We start from the raw sequence: 17,553 nt of genomic DNA on the forward strand, positions 1-17,553 counted from the left end.
AACTTCAAAATTTGGTTAGAAGGCACTGTTTTGCTGACAGTACTGTCTTTCAAAGGACATGCAAAATCAACACCTGACCATCTGTAGTCATTTAAGATTCACCCATAACATTTTTTGTAATAGAGGGGTGGTTGTTAACCTTGACACCCTGGACAAATGCCAGCTTCTCCCACTCTATATTAGTCATCAAACATAAACTACTCGCATCCTCTTCTGTCATGAAATACCCTTTTGAGTTCTTGGACATTCGCTGCATTTCATGCCTCAAGCAAGTGCAGGTTTGCGTCTCCCACTGCAGGCTTCACTCCCACTGTAAGCTTCAGTGATATATGGTCCACGTAGTCCTGGAGTGAGGCCACTTCAGACCTAAAGTCTTCCCAAGACCGTGTTCACAAGAGACGCAAGAGACCATCCCATGCAGGTTTTACCTCTAGCGCACTAGCAGTGCTCTGGCAGGCGTGACAGCCAGACTTCTCCTCGGGGTGGTCTTCAAGGACTTACACGGCTGGTGTGCATATATTAATGGAAGACTAGGGAGGAGGGATCTCCTGACTTTTACCTTCCAACCTGTGTAACCCTGCAGAAGATAAGCATGCTTTTTCCTTAAACACATAGCATAAATTTTGATGAGCAGTTAATACCCTCAGGTATTGCTAAGTGAAGAAGCTAGGGGAAAATAGTTTAAGCAGGTTTCCACACTGCAGCAGGCAGTATTACAGAAGATCGTTGTGAAATATTTCTGTGCCTCCCTGCTTGAAAATCTTGGGGAGCACTGATTTACCTGGTTCAGTGTCCTTGGCTTTTCTCCTTCCTTCAACCACTATTGTCTGTAACTTGGGAATAAAGGCTCCATTCAGTCTGAAAGGAGCAGTTCTGCAGTGGTTTATGAATGCTTTGTTTGCTCAAACATCTGAAATATATTACTCTGAATCATTAAGAGCCTTTTTTCACAGTATGTCCCTGACTTCAGTACTTCATCCTTGACGTTTCCTGTACAAGGAATTCCTGTATATTGCTCTTGATTTGTACTGAGAGTTAATGATTTGCAGTGCACGAAGTATAATGAGGTGGCCATGGCTTCAGAGGGGGGATTGAAAATTACAGGAATAGTTTTAACTTGGGGCAAAGAACAGAAGTGCCTATGCGAGTCGGTCCTTGGTGCACACCTTGAGACACCACTGATGTTCTTTGTTTCCAGGTGCAGTCAGCAGCTTGCTGCAGGGGGACAGCCAAAGCACAGATGAGCAGGGATCATTTCAGAGAGCGCTTGAATAGTTACAGGACCTGACCCTATACTTCTGCTCAACCTATTTGGTGAGGTTTATCGAGCATTGCCCACAGCCCTTGCTGTGCTGTGAGCCAGTGCAAGGAGCCAACCGACCACCGCTTCGCAGAGGGTCTGAAGGAATTATCCTGAAAAGTTCACAATGCCCATTTGAGGTTTGCCTTGCTCATGGCAGCGCTGAGCATTGCAGTCCTCTGCTTTTAACGAAACGGGGGTGGAAAATTACAGTCCTCCTTGATCTGACCTGGACTGAAAGAGTGGTGTCTCTCGGCTTTTGGCACTGGTTGGAGGCATTTTCATTTGTGGAATGTCCTTTTTATAGGATCAGAGGCAATCTTCTCGATTCCACACACTGATGTTTTGCTGTCTTGCTCAATGTAGCCTTAGTAAAGGGAAGGGAGAAAATAGTAGAAAAGATAGAGAAATTACAGGTTTGGCAAAAGATGAAGAGTAACTGTAAGAGAAATGAAAGAGTATTCATGTCATCTGGTTCAAATAGCATAATTTAGCTAATGCTTATTAAATCCCTTCCACCTAGGCTTAACCACTGCCAGAAACACTCACTCAGGCACCTGGGGTCTTGCCAGAGACAGAGAAACCCCAAATACTTTTAGCTGAGTTGGTCACCATAGTGAAAACATCTGAAAGCAGAATTCAGGCATAAGATATAAACAATCCTTCCCACAATAATTTATGATATTTTTTCGGGTTTTGGCAGTACGGCTCATGAGCAGGGAGACAAGGTTTGCTCTGCTTGACGCAAGTCATTTTATCTAACCGTGCCTTGGTTTCCCATGCCGTCTTCTGGCACTATTGCATATTTCCATATTGCAGCTCTCTAGGGCATGAACCATTTTTTTAGTATATGTTTGAACAAAGCTTTGCCCTGTGAATCGTGATCGTGGTTGGGCCCTGGTAGTGTGCTGTGTCTCACTAGCCATATATCAAATCCAAACTAACATTGTCAGTCATCACGTCTGGCGCTGCAACGGTGTTGGGACTAACTAAATAATAGCTCCATAAATTAATGGAGCTATTATTACCCAAATTAATAATAATATAGTTGAGCCAATTAAAAATGTAGGATTTGAGATTGCTTTGAACAGATCTAAGCCACAAAGGACTGTACATCAATTAAAGTACTGCAGAAGGCTTTTCACTGAATGCCCTGCAGGTATGTGTTATATCTTAGTGAATGAATGTCATGTTACGTTTGTGAAAATCATTTTGTTATCAAAGCCATGATTTACACAATGGATAATGTATGCTGGCGTGTACAAACCAACCACTGATCTTATTAATACTTGTATTGGCTGCAGATTTTGTGTTGGAAATGTTTAACTTTGACATTGCTATCGTGAGCAGTAGCTACACTTTAATACTGTTTTCTGCAGTTTCCCTATCACAGAGATATTATTTAGGTATGATATTTGCAAAAGCAATTGAGCCATCAGCGCCGATGTTTTGCGCAAGATAGTGGCTTTTTATGATGTACTAATTTGTATCTGACCTTTGGTGAGTGAATGAATATATTTTGGACGTTGTTTCTGTGTCGTTGCATAGCTGCGTAAAATAGAGGGGGAGGAAGGTCTGGCTGGAGCAGGCGAGGAAGGCTCTTGTTCAGGGAGGAACCAGCTATGAGGACAGACACCACTTTAACTACTTGTTGATTGTGGTGGTGTGATGTGCTCATGGACTTGTAGCCTGAGAGAATTTCTGTTTTTTTCTTCAGATTAAGAGTGAATTGTTTCTTGGAAAAACAGAGCATCTGGTTGATAATATTTGTGATGATGAGCACTGTGCTAAAGATCTTAAAAAGAAACTATCCCCAGACTCTTGATGTGATGAATATTGTTATTTGTGGCACTTGGCATATGGTGGCTATGCTGGCAAATAAGTTAGCATTAAACAAGTTTTCATTTGGCCCACTCGATTTCTGGGCTGTTGTAAATTAAATACATGTTTAAAGAGTGTGTTTGTATTTAAGTTATAGACTTAACCAGCAATAATTCATTTTCTGTAGTTGCAATGTGCATTCCTCAAATGTTCAGTTTATTGAGCTGATTTTAATTTGTGATCATTAAACGTAAACAAGGCATGTACCTACTGCAATCAGCCTAAAAAGTCAATATTTAACAGCTATTACCAAAATGGTGATATCTAGGATTGTATTCTGTTAGTACAAGAGAAATCTCCATGTTGTGGTCTGTAATCACCTGAATAGGGAGGTGGTGGTGGGTAGCACAGAGCCATTTAATATCACATACAAAGAGATAATGAGATACAGTTGGTGGAAATTGAGAAGGGAACAATTAAAAAATAGGGGGGAAAAAAAGACCATTTTCATAGGAAGAAGGAGTGGAAATGTGCTCATTATTTTAAATACTGTTGGTTGGAATGGATGACTAAGAACGTGTTGCAGCAGGTTGGCGTGGCAGAAGAGCAGAGGTGGGCTGAGGGCTGTAGGGGTAGAAGCAGCCCAAGTGGGGCTGAGCTTTAAGATGCAAACTTAGGTGCAGTTTGCACAGACTTGGGGAAATACTTCTCAGGTTTTGGCAGAGAAATTCCTGGGGTGAGAAGCGGTGGAGGCCGTCCCTGCAGAGCCAGGAGCAGGACCATGCCACCTTTTGTCCTCATCAGCCTTTGCCGGACCCAGGAGGTGTGAAGATGGCAGATGTCGAATCTGGAGGCGATGGGAAGAGCTGTGTCACAGAAGCCTGTGACAATGGGGAGCGGAGACTGGGACCAACCCTCCATGGGGCGACTGAAGCTCGGCAGGGACGGGAGGTCTCGGCCAGGTCGGAGCTGGGAGCAGGCTGGAGCTGAGCAGAAATGAGGCAGAGGAGCTAAAAAGCACTTTGTGATGAATAATCCCTCTCTGAGGCCACACAACTCACTTAAAGAAAACATGTCAAAGGTCCTCACGAGCGTTTCTGAAGCGGATTTAACCGTGAAGGGTGTTACAGAAAAATCCAGGGAGAAATTAATCATTTCTGCCTTCAGAGCTACATTTGAATAGTTGAAAATAAGGTTGAGAATATAAGATAAGAAAAACAAAATATTGAATGGCTGCTCTCTAAATAAGCCCTGTCTATTCTGTGCAAAAATAGTGTACGCTGACGGAATTAAGAAGAGCGCGCGTGCGACCCAAGTGATGCAGGCTGTCTCCGCTCCCCTTTCCTGTGGTTGCTTCCCTTTGCAACCTGAATGTTCTTCTAATGCCAGGGGGGTTTATGTGACATAAGACTTATAAGCCTGAATGATAAAGAACAGCTTCTATAAATCATTTTGCTCTGCAGATTTAAAAGTTTCAAGAAACTAATGTTGGTTGGTACACAAAGTATGACTGGCCACATTTGATTTTGCCAGCATATCTTGCTTTTCAATATGCCTTTTAATGTGATAGTCTGGATGATTTGTTTTTCCTGTTACTTTCAAGGATGCAGCATTTATCATTCTTGTATTACTGGAATTTAAGTTTCTCACAGCAGTAGCTGCAAACCTCTGCTTCAAAGTATTTTTGTGTAATTAAATTTCAGTTTTATATGTGGATTTTATCTGTGAACCTCTAAGGGTTTTTTAATGAGAAATCCACAGACACGATACGCTTGTGGGTATTTGTGTGGCCCCTATTACCATGGTTGCTGAGAAATCTTTTCAAACACGTTATTCCTAGAATGGTCCAGAGAGGTCTTTCCTGTGGGGGAAAAACGAGGCAGAGCAGGGGTCACTGTCTTTCTGGGCGAGGACATAAATCTGTTCCTCCTGCCATCACCACCGCTCATCCTCGCCTCTGGAGCTCTCTGCAGAGGTTTCCACTCCACAGGAGAAGCCACCTCAGTGGCCGCATGAAACCTGTACTTACCCCTTCCCTGCTGGTCCCTTCCAAACCTTTTGTTGTCCATCCTGCAATTCCACATGGAGACTAAACCCAGGGAAACGCCAAGCTACGCTGGCTTTGAAATGCTGATTCAAAATTTTGTTAAAAAGTCCCAGCTGGCTGCCAGGCCGTCACACAGGAGCGCTGATGAATTACTGGGCCCTTTCTGTGCGGTTGTTAAAAGACTCTTAACTGCAGGGGATTTGGCTTGAAAAGGTATAACCAGGAGAAAACCTGCCCACAACAATAGATGTGCTGATAGCATGAACCGGGGGATTTTCTTCAGGTACTCTTCTTTGCTGTTTGGTTTCCCTTCACCCTCCTTTCCGGAAGAAAATGTTATTTAATTACCTGTTCCTTTGCAAATCACTGCTGTTTGTCTGCACGTTTCTGACTTTCTCCTAAACTTTAGTTAGGTGGTTTTGAATATGGGAAGGACATGGATGACAGTGCTGATGCAGAAGTTTTTATCAACTAATGTATTTTTAAAATACAAGATGTTATCTGGACAAATGTTGCTGCAGAGCAACCTTGCTGTAACCTTGCACGGTCCCCCCAGCCAAATTTGCACTGTTTGTGCCAGCTCCAGAGCTATATATCACTGCAGCATGCATAAAATAGGTCTGAAGCCTCACCCTCCAAGGCAGGACCGGCAGCACCGTCGGGACGAGGAGCAATGCATCCTCAAGATGCACGTTCAGCTGAGCCCCGGCATAGCTGGAGTCTTTACGTCCATAATCCTGCTCTGCAGCCCGGGAGGCAGCATTTCTGAACGATATTATGCAAGCCCCACATCCAGCCAGGGGTGCATGGCGTAAATATCTGGGTATGCCCTATAGCCCCTCGCTTTTTATTGCGTTGTTTTTTCCCTGCTTATGTAACTATAGTTTACAAATGAAATGTGCTTTGATTTTATACTTCTGGCCTGGGACCCGGGAAGCTGTTTGTAAGGAAAATCACCAAGAGCCGTGGAGAGGGACTGAACCCTGACTTTAATGAGGCAGAACCCAAATGGGCAATGGCTGGAGTGGAAGGCGAAGGAGGGGGATGAAATAGCTGAGGTTCCGGCTTGGGACAGCGTAAGCACAGGAAAGCAGAGTCCTTGCATTTATTATGCAGCCTGAGCAGAGCTACAAGTCAGAAAAGATGCAAAATCCACATAATCACCATGGCTAAATTTGCAGTCATCCAAGGAAGGAGCAATGAAAGCTCCATGAAGAATATTACTAATGCTTATTTACAACTAGAAAGGTATGCTGTCACTGATTTGGTTGTTTATGAACGCAGTAAATGTGGGAATATGAAAGAAATAAATACACTTGATTTTAAATGCTTGGGATTTTTTTAATAAACCCTTAATGTGGGGTTTAGAAGCAGTGTGGGGCTTTTTTCCAGGCTCCTTGTTTCCCGGTTCATGCATTTTTCAGTGTATCGCGTTCGTTGCATAATGCCGGCCGAGAACTCCGAGTATAATGAACAGAGAGTGAGAGATTGGAGCAGTTCAGTGCAGCCATTTTTGATGTCTAAGTGGCTTTAAACTGTATGTGAATGCTTCTTGAACCCCAAATACCCTGCGGCCTGACTTATCTCTATTTTCAAAGTAATTTACGTACACATTATAACGGTTCCCACAAGTCATGCTGGACTTAATGGACTGACAGTATTTCCATGATAAACCCTAGGGGTTTATAGAGCAGCCATAAAAATTCACTCTAGGTAGAGACTTGACATGCCACATCCTCCACCAGAAGCTATCCTTTTCTGCCTTAAATCAGGTATAAATCAGTTCAGCTGCTGTAACTTACAGAAGTTACAAAAAAAAGTTTAGTGGTTTCATATGTTTTTTGGTTCTCTGAAATTCTGCAATAGCGTAGTTTAAATATAGATAGTGGCTGTTCTTAAAAGTGTCATTGCTTTGAAAGAACCTGCCCATGCTAAAGAGTTCTCCATTTCAAAGCTAAGGAATTTCTGAAGGACTGGGAAAAACTTTTAAACTCCTAGAAATGCTGAAATAAACTTTTTACAAGAGACAACTGTTGTTTTTGTGGCAGTGAAACAACTAATTATTTCTTTCAATTCCAGTAGGATAGAGGAGAGAGTGCAAAACACAGAGAGCAGCTGTAATACCTCACATCTGTCCCAAAAACCCCATAATATTCTTCTTTTCTGTGGGTTCAGTGAGAGTTTTTAATACTGCTCTCTCATAGTTATTCAGAGAGTATGTATACTATAGTGTATATATACAGTATATATATGTAGTATATTATCGTATGTTTTTGACTCATCTTAAGAAAAAGAGACAAATCTTTTGAGTCAAGTGTTTAACTGGTGTGACTACCAGAAGTAATTAGGAGAGCCTGTTAGGCCATTAGCAATTTTACCTTTCAGATTAATAAATCGACTGGGAAAATGCGTGTCTGTTACAATTTAGGCAGGACACTGTTGACACAACATGGGAATATTTTATCAAAAATTAATCATATCAACATTGCTCTCAATCTGTGGGAAATAGGAATTTAAAATAAAAACAAATGCATTTATGTAAACTATTCTCTAAAATAGACTACTTATGCCTATTTACATAATGAATCCATCACTTATCACCCTCAGGAGATTATATAATTAAGCACTGAACAACTTATATTTATTCATGTACTTTCGAGAATGAATGAATTATGCCTTCCTGCACAAACTAAATGTTCTCCCTCTGATTAGTAACGGGAGGGCAGCGATGGGACTCTATGATGGAAAGTGTGTTGCTTGTTTTCTTAAAAAAAAAAGAAAAGAAATTGATCTTTAGAATACAGTACATAAAGAAGCTGTGTTTGGTTAAAAGTCAATAGCAATGATTTTTAGCAAATTTATTAGCTATGTGAACGTGCTTGATACAAATTCATGTGGGAAGGCTGGGCTTCTGGTTTTTGAATGTGTATGGTTTTTTGAAGGAACTTATGTATAATTTAGACAAAAGTCTAAGCAGCTGTTTGAACAGGGTTTGCCTCTCCAGATGTAGACGTTTCCAGTGCAGGTGGCTCTGTTGGAGTTACTCACCTGAAATTTCTCTATAGTCAATGTGAGAAATTGGCCTTCCTTGGCAGCAAATCTCCCCATCCTGCGACACGGCCAAGCCGGGCGTGGTGACCCAGGACCCGCGTAGGGATTGAGAGACTGGCTTGGAGGTGGTACCGTCCTCCAGATCTCTGAAGTTCAGGAGATCTGGATCCATCCTTGCAGAGCCAGGCAAGAAACATCCTCGGTTGCTCTCAAATGCAACTGCTGGAAACGACGCTCATCCTCCCCTGGGGGCATTTCTTCACCCTTCCAGAGGGTTCAGGGGAATATGCAGGTACTGCACAGGAGCAACGGCAGCTTGGTCTGCAGGTGAAGTCCTAATCCCTCTTAGTTAGCAGCTGGACCAGGCCGACATGAGATTTCCGCCCCCGCCTCCTTCAGGTTAAGCTTTGTTTTATTCTGCATATTCTCATTACCTAAATAACCAACTTCTTTGAGCAACCCGATCTAGTGAAAGATGTGCCTGCCCATTGTAGGGGGTTGGACTGGATGATCTTTGAAGGTCCTTCCAACATTCTGTGATGTCAGTGACAGTGTATTACGGACACACAAAATGTCTCAGTTGCTGAAGAAAAGTAAAAGGCATTGTAATATTTAATTGTTTTAATAGCTGCTTTTCTCTTATATTTAATCTAAAAGTCATGGTCACACAGACTAGAGGAGTTGTTCAACTTGATAGGGATGAGAGACGGGGTCTTGTCCTCTAGCGCCATGCCAGAGCTGAATATCACTGGTGATTTGCACACATTTATTCTGAATTCCGCAACAAGACAGGTTTTAGCTTTCGGTGCAAGGCTGGGACCTACCTCAGGGAGTCATAGCCTGTGGCCTTCAAGAGTAATGACAGGAGAGGGCTTGAGGTGCTAAATTCTTTCATACTGCTAGAAATGTGATTATGCCTTTTTATGACTTAGAAAACAGCATTACTAATTTAGTAGAGAATTTACAATAAAATCCTTCCTGAAGTAGCACACCCAAGGTCCTGAGGATTTATAAATTACGTTCAGAACTTGAATTATTGCAGTTACAAAATAAAGCTGAGATATGAACATTTCTACTTAGCTTTAGAAATCATTTTATTATTCACATTAATTAAGCTTACATGCCTTAGAGGAGTGCTGCATTGTGGTACCTCTTCTTTGAGGGAAGCCAAACTTCTAAAATGTCCCACGGAGGCCAGCTGGGCAGTGGCGGGTGACAGCAAAGGTGGCCAGAGGCACAGCCAGCTCTTGATGCTGTTTTTCACAGGTTATAAAACCAGAAGACTCATCCCAATCACCTGCTCTGAACTGATGAAGGAGCTTTAGGAATTCTCTGGGTTAATTAGTTGTGAACAACTTTAATCATGTTCATTAACAGCTCTAATGTTGTTAATTAATAACATAAACATTTTTAGTAGCATGACTGGCTTTCCTGTAATTCTAAGTTGGTGTTCAGAAAATGGAATTTTCTTTTGGAGCTGGGTGATGGATAGTCCTTTCACCTGACTCTGGACGGGTGAGAAGACAGCAAATACTTCTAGGGAAGACTGGCTTCTTGAATCTTAATAACCAGCAAAATGTGATAGCACGGCAACATTTCTTCTGGAGATAGTCTTAAAAAAAGCCAGTGTGACAGGTTTGCAAAGGCATGCAAACCCAGGGTGATTTGTGTACTAAGGTTTTTAATAATTAATTCATTTATTTGGCCTATAGAGTAGGGTAGAAACTAAATCACATGCTAATATGAGTAATTTATAAGCATATTATACAGTGCTTTACAGATTCAGACCCACTGTGAACTGCCCTTCGTTTCTTTTAATCTCTCTCTGCAGTGACTAATTAGATGACCACATCTCATCCCAGGGTCTCCCAAACAGTATCACCGGAGTCACTCTTTGGCTGGCCAAATCTCATGTTCAATTGCGTGTTTATAAATACATCTCACATATAACATGGTCATTTAAAAATCCATTAGCTGCGGTCGGCTCAGATTTAAGAGGGTCTAAAATTGCTTTCCCCTCTCTATGCAAAGCCAAATAAATCTCATCAAAATTACTGGGGGAAAAAATAATTATAAAAGGTATATCCTTTTTTTTTCCTCTGATGCATTAATTGGTTTGATTTTCTTGATTCAGTTAGCTCCTCACCTGAGAATGTATGCTGCTAGAGAAGACTCTCTTATCTATTGAAACAAATGCTAAAATCACCATTGACCTTCGTGTTGCAATATTGGGCCACAAGGCAATAAACAGATTTTACTAATGCAGGGCATAAACACAGCAGCAGGACTTGGGGAATTGAGTGGAGGCTAAAGTTTTCATTCCATTAAATCAATCCTGACTTGAACCACTTCTGGAGAAACTTGATGTATTTAGGGCTGCGTTACCCGTGCTTCAGTTCACAAACAAATGGTCTCTTCGCTCAGGAGCATTAATTTGGGGGCAAGAATCTGTGCTTGAGACTTCCTTTGAAAGTCATCCTCCTATCAATTCGAACAAGGCTACATTTTGGCTCATTGTCTCCCCACCGAGAGCAACTTACAGGATTAAAAAAGTATTGCCCTGTCCCCTAAGCAGAACCTAAGCAATAGAGTCAGTTGCTCCGTATTCTGTTTTAGCAAGGCAAGATATCCATGAACAAATGTAACAATGATTAAAGGTGGCAAAAATGTATTAAAAAGTATATTTTCTTTAGATTTAAGGGAAAAGATCTAATTAATGATATTAAGCACTTTTTAAAGGGTGAAGTCTGTTTCTGTATGTAATGTAGCATGAGCAAAGGCAGGCAGGCAACCGACATTTACTATGTAAATTATCTCCACGCAGTGCTAAATCAATGAGGTTTTCTCCATAGATGCTCATTCCAGGTTGCTCCCTATAATGACCTCAATTATACATGTCTTCATTGTGAAATTATGATTGCATTTGGCGGGCTGCAAATGACAGCAGAGAAAAAGATTTCCATGATAAAACAGCACAACAAGTAATACCTGCTCGCATTAGTATGCACAGCTTGCAAAGGTGCAGTGCAACTCCAGCTTAGCACCTTAAGAAATAAAATGGGAGCCGAGGAGGGGCCGAGGAAAATGTTCAACAATATCTTGACATTTTTAACATGAAAAGGAATGAGTTATACTTCACGTTCTCAAATGTGTTGCCATGGGATCTGGTATTGCAAGAAATTTAACGTAAGAACATCAGAATGGCTACACCTGGGTCACCAAAGGTCCACAGTGCTTCGCAGCTTCTCTCAGGCTGAATAAAATAGCAGAGAAAAGGGGACAGAGCGATCCTTTCCCTCAGTAGTCTCTCGGTGCCGACCGCTGGCATGCAGGGAGTGACCCCTCAGCCTCCTGAACGGGCGATAAAGGTTTGAAGATGGCACTGCCCTAGTTCCTGGAGCTGCACAGTTTTCAGGAGCTGAGCTGCTGCCATCACCAGAGGGTTTGCAGTGTCCCGGCTGCCTTTTACTGACCTTGATTTTGTTCTACATTTGGTGCAGCACCTGATGGAAGATTACTCCCGGGCCTCTGATAAACAGAGACACGGTTACACCCATTCCTTCTCAAAGGTGGTTATTACAAAGGCTTTACCCCTGTCTTGAACTATTAAAAGTTGAGCCAAAAATGATAGCATCCCATTCTCTGATGATAGCACCTCTCTGATGGCAGAGTAGTTGGCAGGAACCTTTTTTTATTTCCAGCTGGAATAGACTGAAGAGTTGCTTCAACTGAAATCCCAGAGAAGGGTACCAGGTTTGACATGACTTGATAAGTATCATCAGCTAGGACTGATACTGGTAGAGTCTATCAAATATAGAAAGCTCTTTTGCATGCATCATTCTGCAGAATTTCCAAACAAACATAAAATGGTTTGATTTTAGGACCAAATTCCATTCCAGCCTGTGTTCTGCAAGTGAGCGCACTTTGAATATTACCCATTTGTTCTGTTCAGTTTTATATGCATGGTAAAAATCCTTTTATCTCCTAAGGGTTTTTAAAAATAAAATGAACAGTGTTCAATACTTAATCTAGAGGTTCTACACAAAATCGTTATGGTGACTTGAATAATTTGTACACATAATCCAACTAGCATCAAGTGTGTCTAAGCTCTGTAACCTAAGTATAAGATTCTGAGTTTTTAAAAAGATTTTGAAAAAGCCCAGCCCTCGCATCCTCCTAGGGAATCTCTGTTTCCTCCCCAATACACCTGATTATGTAAATAAATCTTTTCTATTGATAACAATAAAGCAATGACTAAAGCCACGCAAAATAATCCTGTATTAGTAGAAAGACTTTTAAATGTTATTAAAATGCCCTCAAACGTACTGGTAGTAATATGCCCTCAAAGATACTCCATAGAAATACTCAGAGAAGGAGTGTGTGTACATTGCTAAAGTGGTCTGTACTAATTACATGCTTTAACATAAAAAGTCATCTCTTGGCCTGGTATGGTTCATCCAAGAATGGCGGCTATGCAAGGTGTCTTCTTAATTAAAAGTTAATGTCTTTTTCATTAGTGTGCTTCTAAAATGTAAAACCAAAGCCTCTTCAGCTGTCATTTGGAAGATGGGCAGAGCCTTAAATTCTACTGCAACAGAACACTCAAAAAATGTTGCTGAAGAGGGGTCAGCCAGGGAATTCAAGGCAGCGTGAGAAACAGCAGAGGGAATTGAGGAAAACAGCAGTAAGATGAAAAAACAATTCTCTCATAAATGAATGACCCTCTATTTCATTCCTCCTCAAGAAAAGATGTCCTCATTAGCCCTACTCCATGCTACAAATTATTGTAATTATCAGTTCTTTATCCTGTCAAGTGCACTCCAAATATTTTATTCATAAAAAGGAGCTCTCTTTTATGCAGGAAGCAACTACATTACTAGCCCCTATGTGCTGTTTACATGCTTCAGGCAGCTGGATGAGGGTGGTGAGATGGGACATCACCACTCCTATGGGCCACCGTCCGTGCTCCTGCACGGCCGCGTCTCTGATCTCCTCCAGCAGGTACCGAGGACGATGTGGTTTAATGATGTATTATCTATTCCTGGCTCTGCCACTAACCTGCTCAGTGACCTTGGGTGGATAACGTTCTCCTTCCCTTCCCAATCCTCCTCCGTCTCCCCATTTGGATTTTAAGGTTTCAGGTGTAGAAACTGCTTGATGGTCAGACTGTGTCAGGCCCTCTTCTCATTTAATGCCTACGGGAGCCACCGCAACCCAAGTAATAGCAGTAAGTTGGTCAAACATTCCTATTTTTGATCAACCATATATCAAAAATATAGCTACCGTTTCTTTTCAACAGCTTGTGCTCTTTCTAAAATAGCACTAGGAATATTAAGTGGGAGAACAGCTAACCGCTGGCAGACACGACATGCAATGCTGTATTGATCTCTGCAGCCCTAAGTCACCCTCAGATTTACAGTGGTGAATACAATTTGTGGCACATTCAATTAACTTCTTGCTTGGGTGGAAGAAGCAGGAAGAGAAAGGATGCAGAGCTGTTTGGGCACTGCTGCACAGGCAGGTTTTGCACTAAGTGTTCACAAACAGTTGCTAGACCAGCGCACTGGAGTGAGTCCTTCCAGGCTTCCCAAGGCTACTGAAATGGACCGAATTCTTTTGTGAACAGATTTAACAGATTACTACTCAAGAGATGTTAAAGCAATTTTTCCATTAACGGGTATGAAGAAATGGAAAACGATGCTTGCAAAAGTAGATGCTGGGTTTTTTTATTTTTATTCCATGCAATTCCATAGTGTAAGCCCCATAAAAGAGTGCAAGATTTTCCCGCCAAAGCTGTTAACTTTTAAGGCAAAATCACATCTTAAGCTGTGAACTGACATGATAAAAATGAGCATTTGGATTCACTGAAAGTCGGCCCTTCTTCAGAGGGCGGGAAGAAAGTGCACAAAGCATTTAGATCTTACCAACGCAGACAGACTGTAAGTGATGCGCAAATCTTGTGCGGGTCCTAACGACAGAGATGAGAAGGAAGCAAGCAGGATGAAGAGTAATTTTGCCAGCTGATGGGAGGGAGTAACCTGACCCCGCATGTCATTTTATAGTGTCAGCACTGCTTGAAGTGGTTTTTCCCAAAGCACTTGTGTGAGGCAGCATCGGTCTCTTTGATCCCTGTTTTACCGCAGTTAATCCCAGTGGACATGAGGAATGAGGGGCCTTGGGGCCAGGAGAGGGTGTTTCATTCCCCAGTCCAAGTTTCTGAGTTGGCTGAAGCAACATAACACCGAAGTGCTGTGAACATCTCAATGGGCCATTACCTTGAAAGACTGGTTTTCAGCATTTACGTGCAATATAGTTTCAAGGCTTTCTTATTGCAGAGCCTGTGAATGAGAGCAAGCAAAAAATATCATGTGTGATAAAACTGTGAATGCAGCGGCTTTGACAGTGTGGCCTGATTGCCCTGTTGCTGGCTCACTGCTGCTGAAATGCTTAATAATGGCAATCTGCACCCAGGGTAATTCTGGTATCAAACGTCTTGCCTATCTGTGTGGCCACACATGGCAAAATACGCAGACACATCTTGCGAGCATTGGCCAGAAGGAAATGATGTGACGTTGCTGTGGTTTCAGAGAGATGTTGGTGTGGCTTTCAGTAAGGCCTGCTGCCTCAGGTGTTTCTTTTGTGTGGTACTTATAAGTCAATATAACTGAATTTTTAAATTTAAATAAAATATGAGAAAGCTTCTCACTCCTTGATTAGAACATCTGTATCTCAGATGCCATAGGTGGCTGCATTTGGTAAAGGAGTTTTCATGCTTGGTGACTTCCCAATATTTGGGCAAATTAAAAATGGGTTTATTTATATTTCAGTGACAACAGTCTTACTTTAATTCTGCTTCTTCAAGGAAAGAACATGACTCATTCTTGTGCCTTTTCAAAGGACCTTGGCAGGAGTCCTCTAGAGAAACAAACCCAGACGGTCTCAAACAGGAGAGCCTTTGCTTGTCCTCCTGTTGCTGACTGCTTTGTAGATTAAATATTGCAGCCAGGTTTGCCAGAGGACCCATCTTAGTGCCCTAACGCCACGACTAACACTAGACATCTCAGGAAAATGATGTAGGGAGTTTGATTGTTGCAGATTCAATTTCTATATGTCTTACTTGGCTTTACTGTTTAGGGTTTTTTTTACAACATAGATACCCATCTCCTTGCCAGAGTCTTTCAAAGTTATTCCTGGAATGAAGAAGAAGGAAGGCAGGGCGGGGAGAAGGGGAACAGCTTCCCTTTGTAGTATTTGGTATTATTCCTGTTTTGTTGCCTTTTGCAGAGGTGGTTCGGCTGAGCCTGCCGGAGGACCAGAAGATCAGCGTCACCACCATCACCGTTGGCCTGAGCACTGTTCTGACGTGCAGCATCCACGGGGCGCTGCGGCCTCCCATCATCTGGAAGCGCAATGGCATCATCCTCAACTTCCTCGACTTGGAGGACATCAACGTAAGTCCTGAATTACTCTTGTCATTTTCTTTTTAGGGCATTGAATATGACTTCATTTAACAGATGATAGTTTTAAGGGAACAAGTTTTATCTTGTTATTATTATGGAAAACTGGAAGCTGACATGATATTTTGGTTTTGTGTGAATATGTCTCAGGAATAAAAGCGAAACAACATATATGCAGCTGAGAGCAGGCGTACTTGGAATATGTTGTTATGAAATTAAAACTCAGTGCTGTAATAACCCGGCACTTAAATAGCACTGGTACTTCATCCCTTGTTGCTCATTCAGTTTGGTGTTACCTGTGGTCCACGGACAGCAGCCCTGGCAAGCCAGGGGAAAGCAGGTCTACAGACCATTAACTCCTCAGGGATCTCTTTCCTAGTACAAAGAAACAGGTTCATCAAGAGCATGAAACAATACATTTATGGTTGACAATGAAATCTCTCCTCTATCTAAATCAAATAATACGTTTTTATCTCTGTTCCTCCTGTTTCACTTGCCTTTCAGCCAATTCTCGTCTCTCATTCCTTGGCTACTATTTCTGATGAGCAGTTTAAAATATGGGATTATTCAGCAGGGTGTGGCAATACCCTCGCAGGAAGGAAGCTGAATCTCTTTTAATTTGCAGTGCTGGTCTGATGTGTGAGTCATAGTTTGTAGTAAAGACAATACCTGAATAATAGTATAAACTTACTCATTTATTTAATAACATTTAATTACGGAGAGAGTGGAAAGTAGTGTACAAAAAATACGGTCTGTATTTCATTTCTCTTTGCATTAAAGTACACAGTAAATCAGGTTTTATTTTAATTACACTACAGCAAGAGTTGATTTATATTTTTGTTCAGCTCTTGTTAATTTGATAACCACTCAGTTCAGAGTTGTTACAGTCAATACTGTAGCTCCCTAAATTGTTGTGTATCCAGGATTGCTGAAATGTGAAAAATCTTTTTTTTACTCTTCTGCATTAATACATGAAAATTACAGCACATGGGACAGAAATAAACACTGCAACTCGGTACATTATTTGTTGACTCTACCTTAGCAGGAAAATCAGGTACACTATGTATAGGTGATTACTGTGTGGACAAACTCAGTAATTATAACCACCTAAACATTCTTTTCTTTTCATCAAAGCAAGTATTACCCTTTTAAAACGCATTTCTTGTCACCATTTGGAGCATGACATTGAAATGCAACATGAAACCAGCAAACATCCCGCTGCAGGACTGGCACAGGACTGTACAGGAACGGTGACGAGGACGCACAGGATTGCACAGCCAGCCCGAAGCCGGTGTACCTGACCAGATTTCTTACAGACATCCGTCAGCGCCAGGGTTAGAATAATGACCTTCGGGTCACTGGCACTAAAAATACATGGAAACCTGCCAAGCTGCGATGCGCAAAGTCAGGCGTTCCCTGCTGTAGTCGGAGTGTGGCACGGTGAGCATTGCCTGTACCGCCTTGTGCAAATATTCTTCAAACCAGACCTATTCCTTGACACAGATTAAGCTTCATAAAGATTACACACACTGCCAACGTGCTTAGTTTAATCTGTAGTGAGCAAATTCAACAGCTTTGTGTAATCAGAGTCTAGAAAGAGCCTTTTCTTTGGCAGTTATATTCACTAGACAGATCTGAGACGTGTTTTTAGGCTCGGTTTTGTTGCTCGGTTCAAGGCTGAGCTGGGGTTAGAAGCGAGGTTCAGCTGTTCTGAAAACTTATTTCCACACGCTCTGGAGGCTCAAGAGTGGTCTTAGAATTTTTTGGCCAAAAATAATGAAAATTCCAGTTATTTATCTTACCTTTATGAAATTTTGGTTATGATCATGTTAATATGAAAAGATTAGAAGTTTATGTGTAAAGTGGACACAAAATGA

General features: G+C 41.7%; 1 protein-coding gene across 2 annotated transcripts in view; it reads left to right on the top strand.

Annotated features, from left to right (window-relative positions):
- The window catches only part of FSTL4 (follistatin-like 4), a 231,988-nt gene that overhangs the window by 176,346 nt on the left and 38,089 nt on the right, over positions 1-17,553 (top strand). For both annotated transcript variants that reach the window (XM_009322721.1, XM_009322722.1), the window contains exon 6: positions 15,504-15,670. In XM_009322721.1, coding sequence (XP_009320996.1) covers positions 15,504-15,670 — 167 coding nt within the window. The remainder of the gene's footprint in view (positions 1-15,503; positions 15,671-17,553) is intronic.

Source organism: Pygoscelis adeliae, unplaced genomic scaffold (assembly GCF_000699105.1).
Source record: "Pygoscelis adeliae isolate BGI_AS28 unplaced genomic scaffold, ASM69910v1 Scaffold34, whole genome shotgun sequence".
Lineage (NCBI taxonomy): Eukaryota > Metazoa > Chordata > Aves > Sphenisciformes > Spheniscidae > Pygoscelis > Pygoscelis adeliae.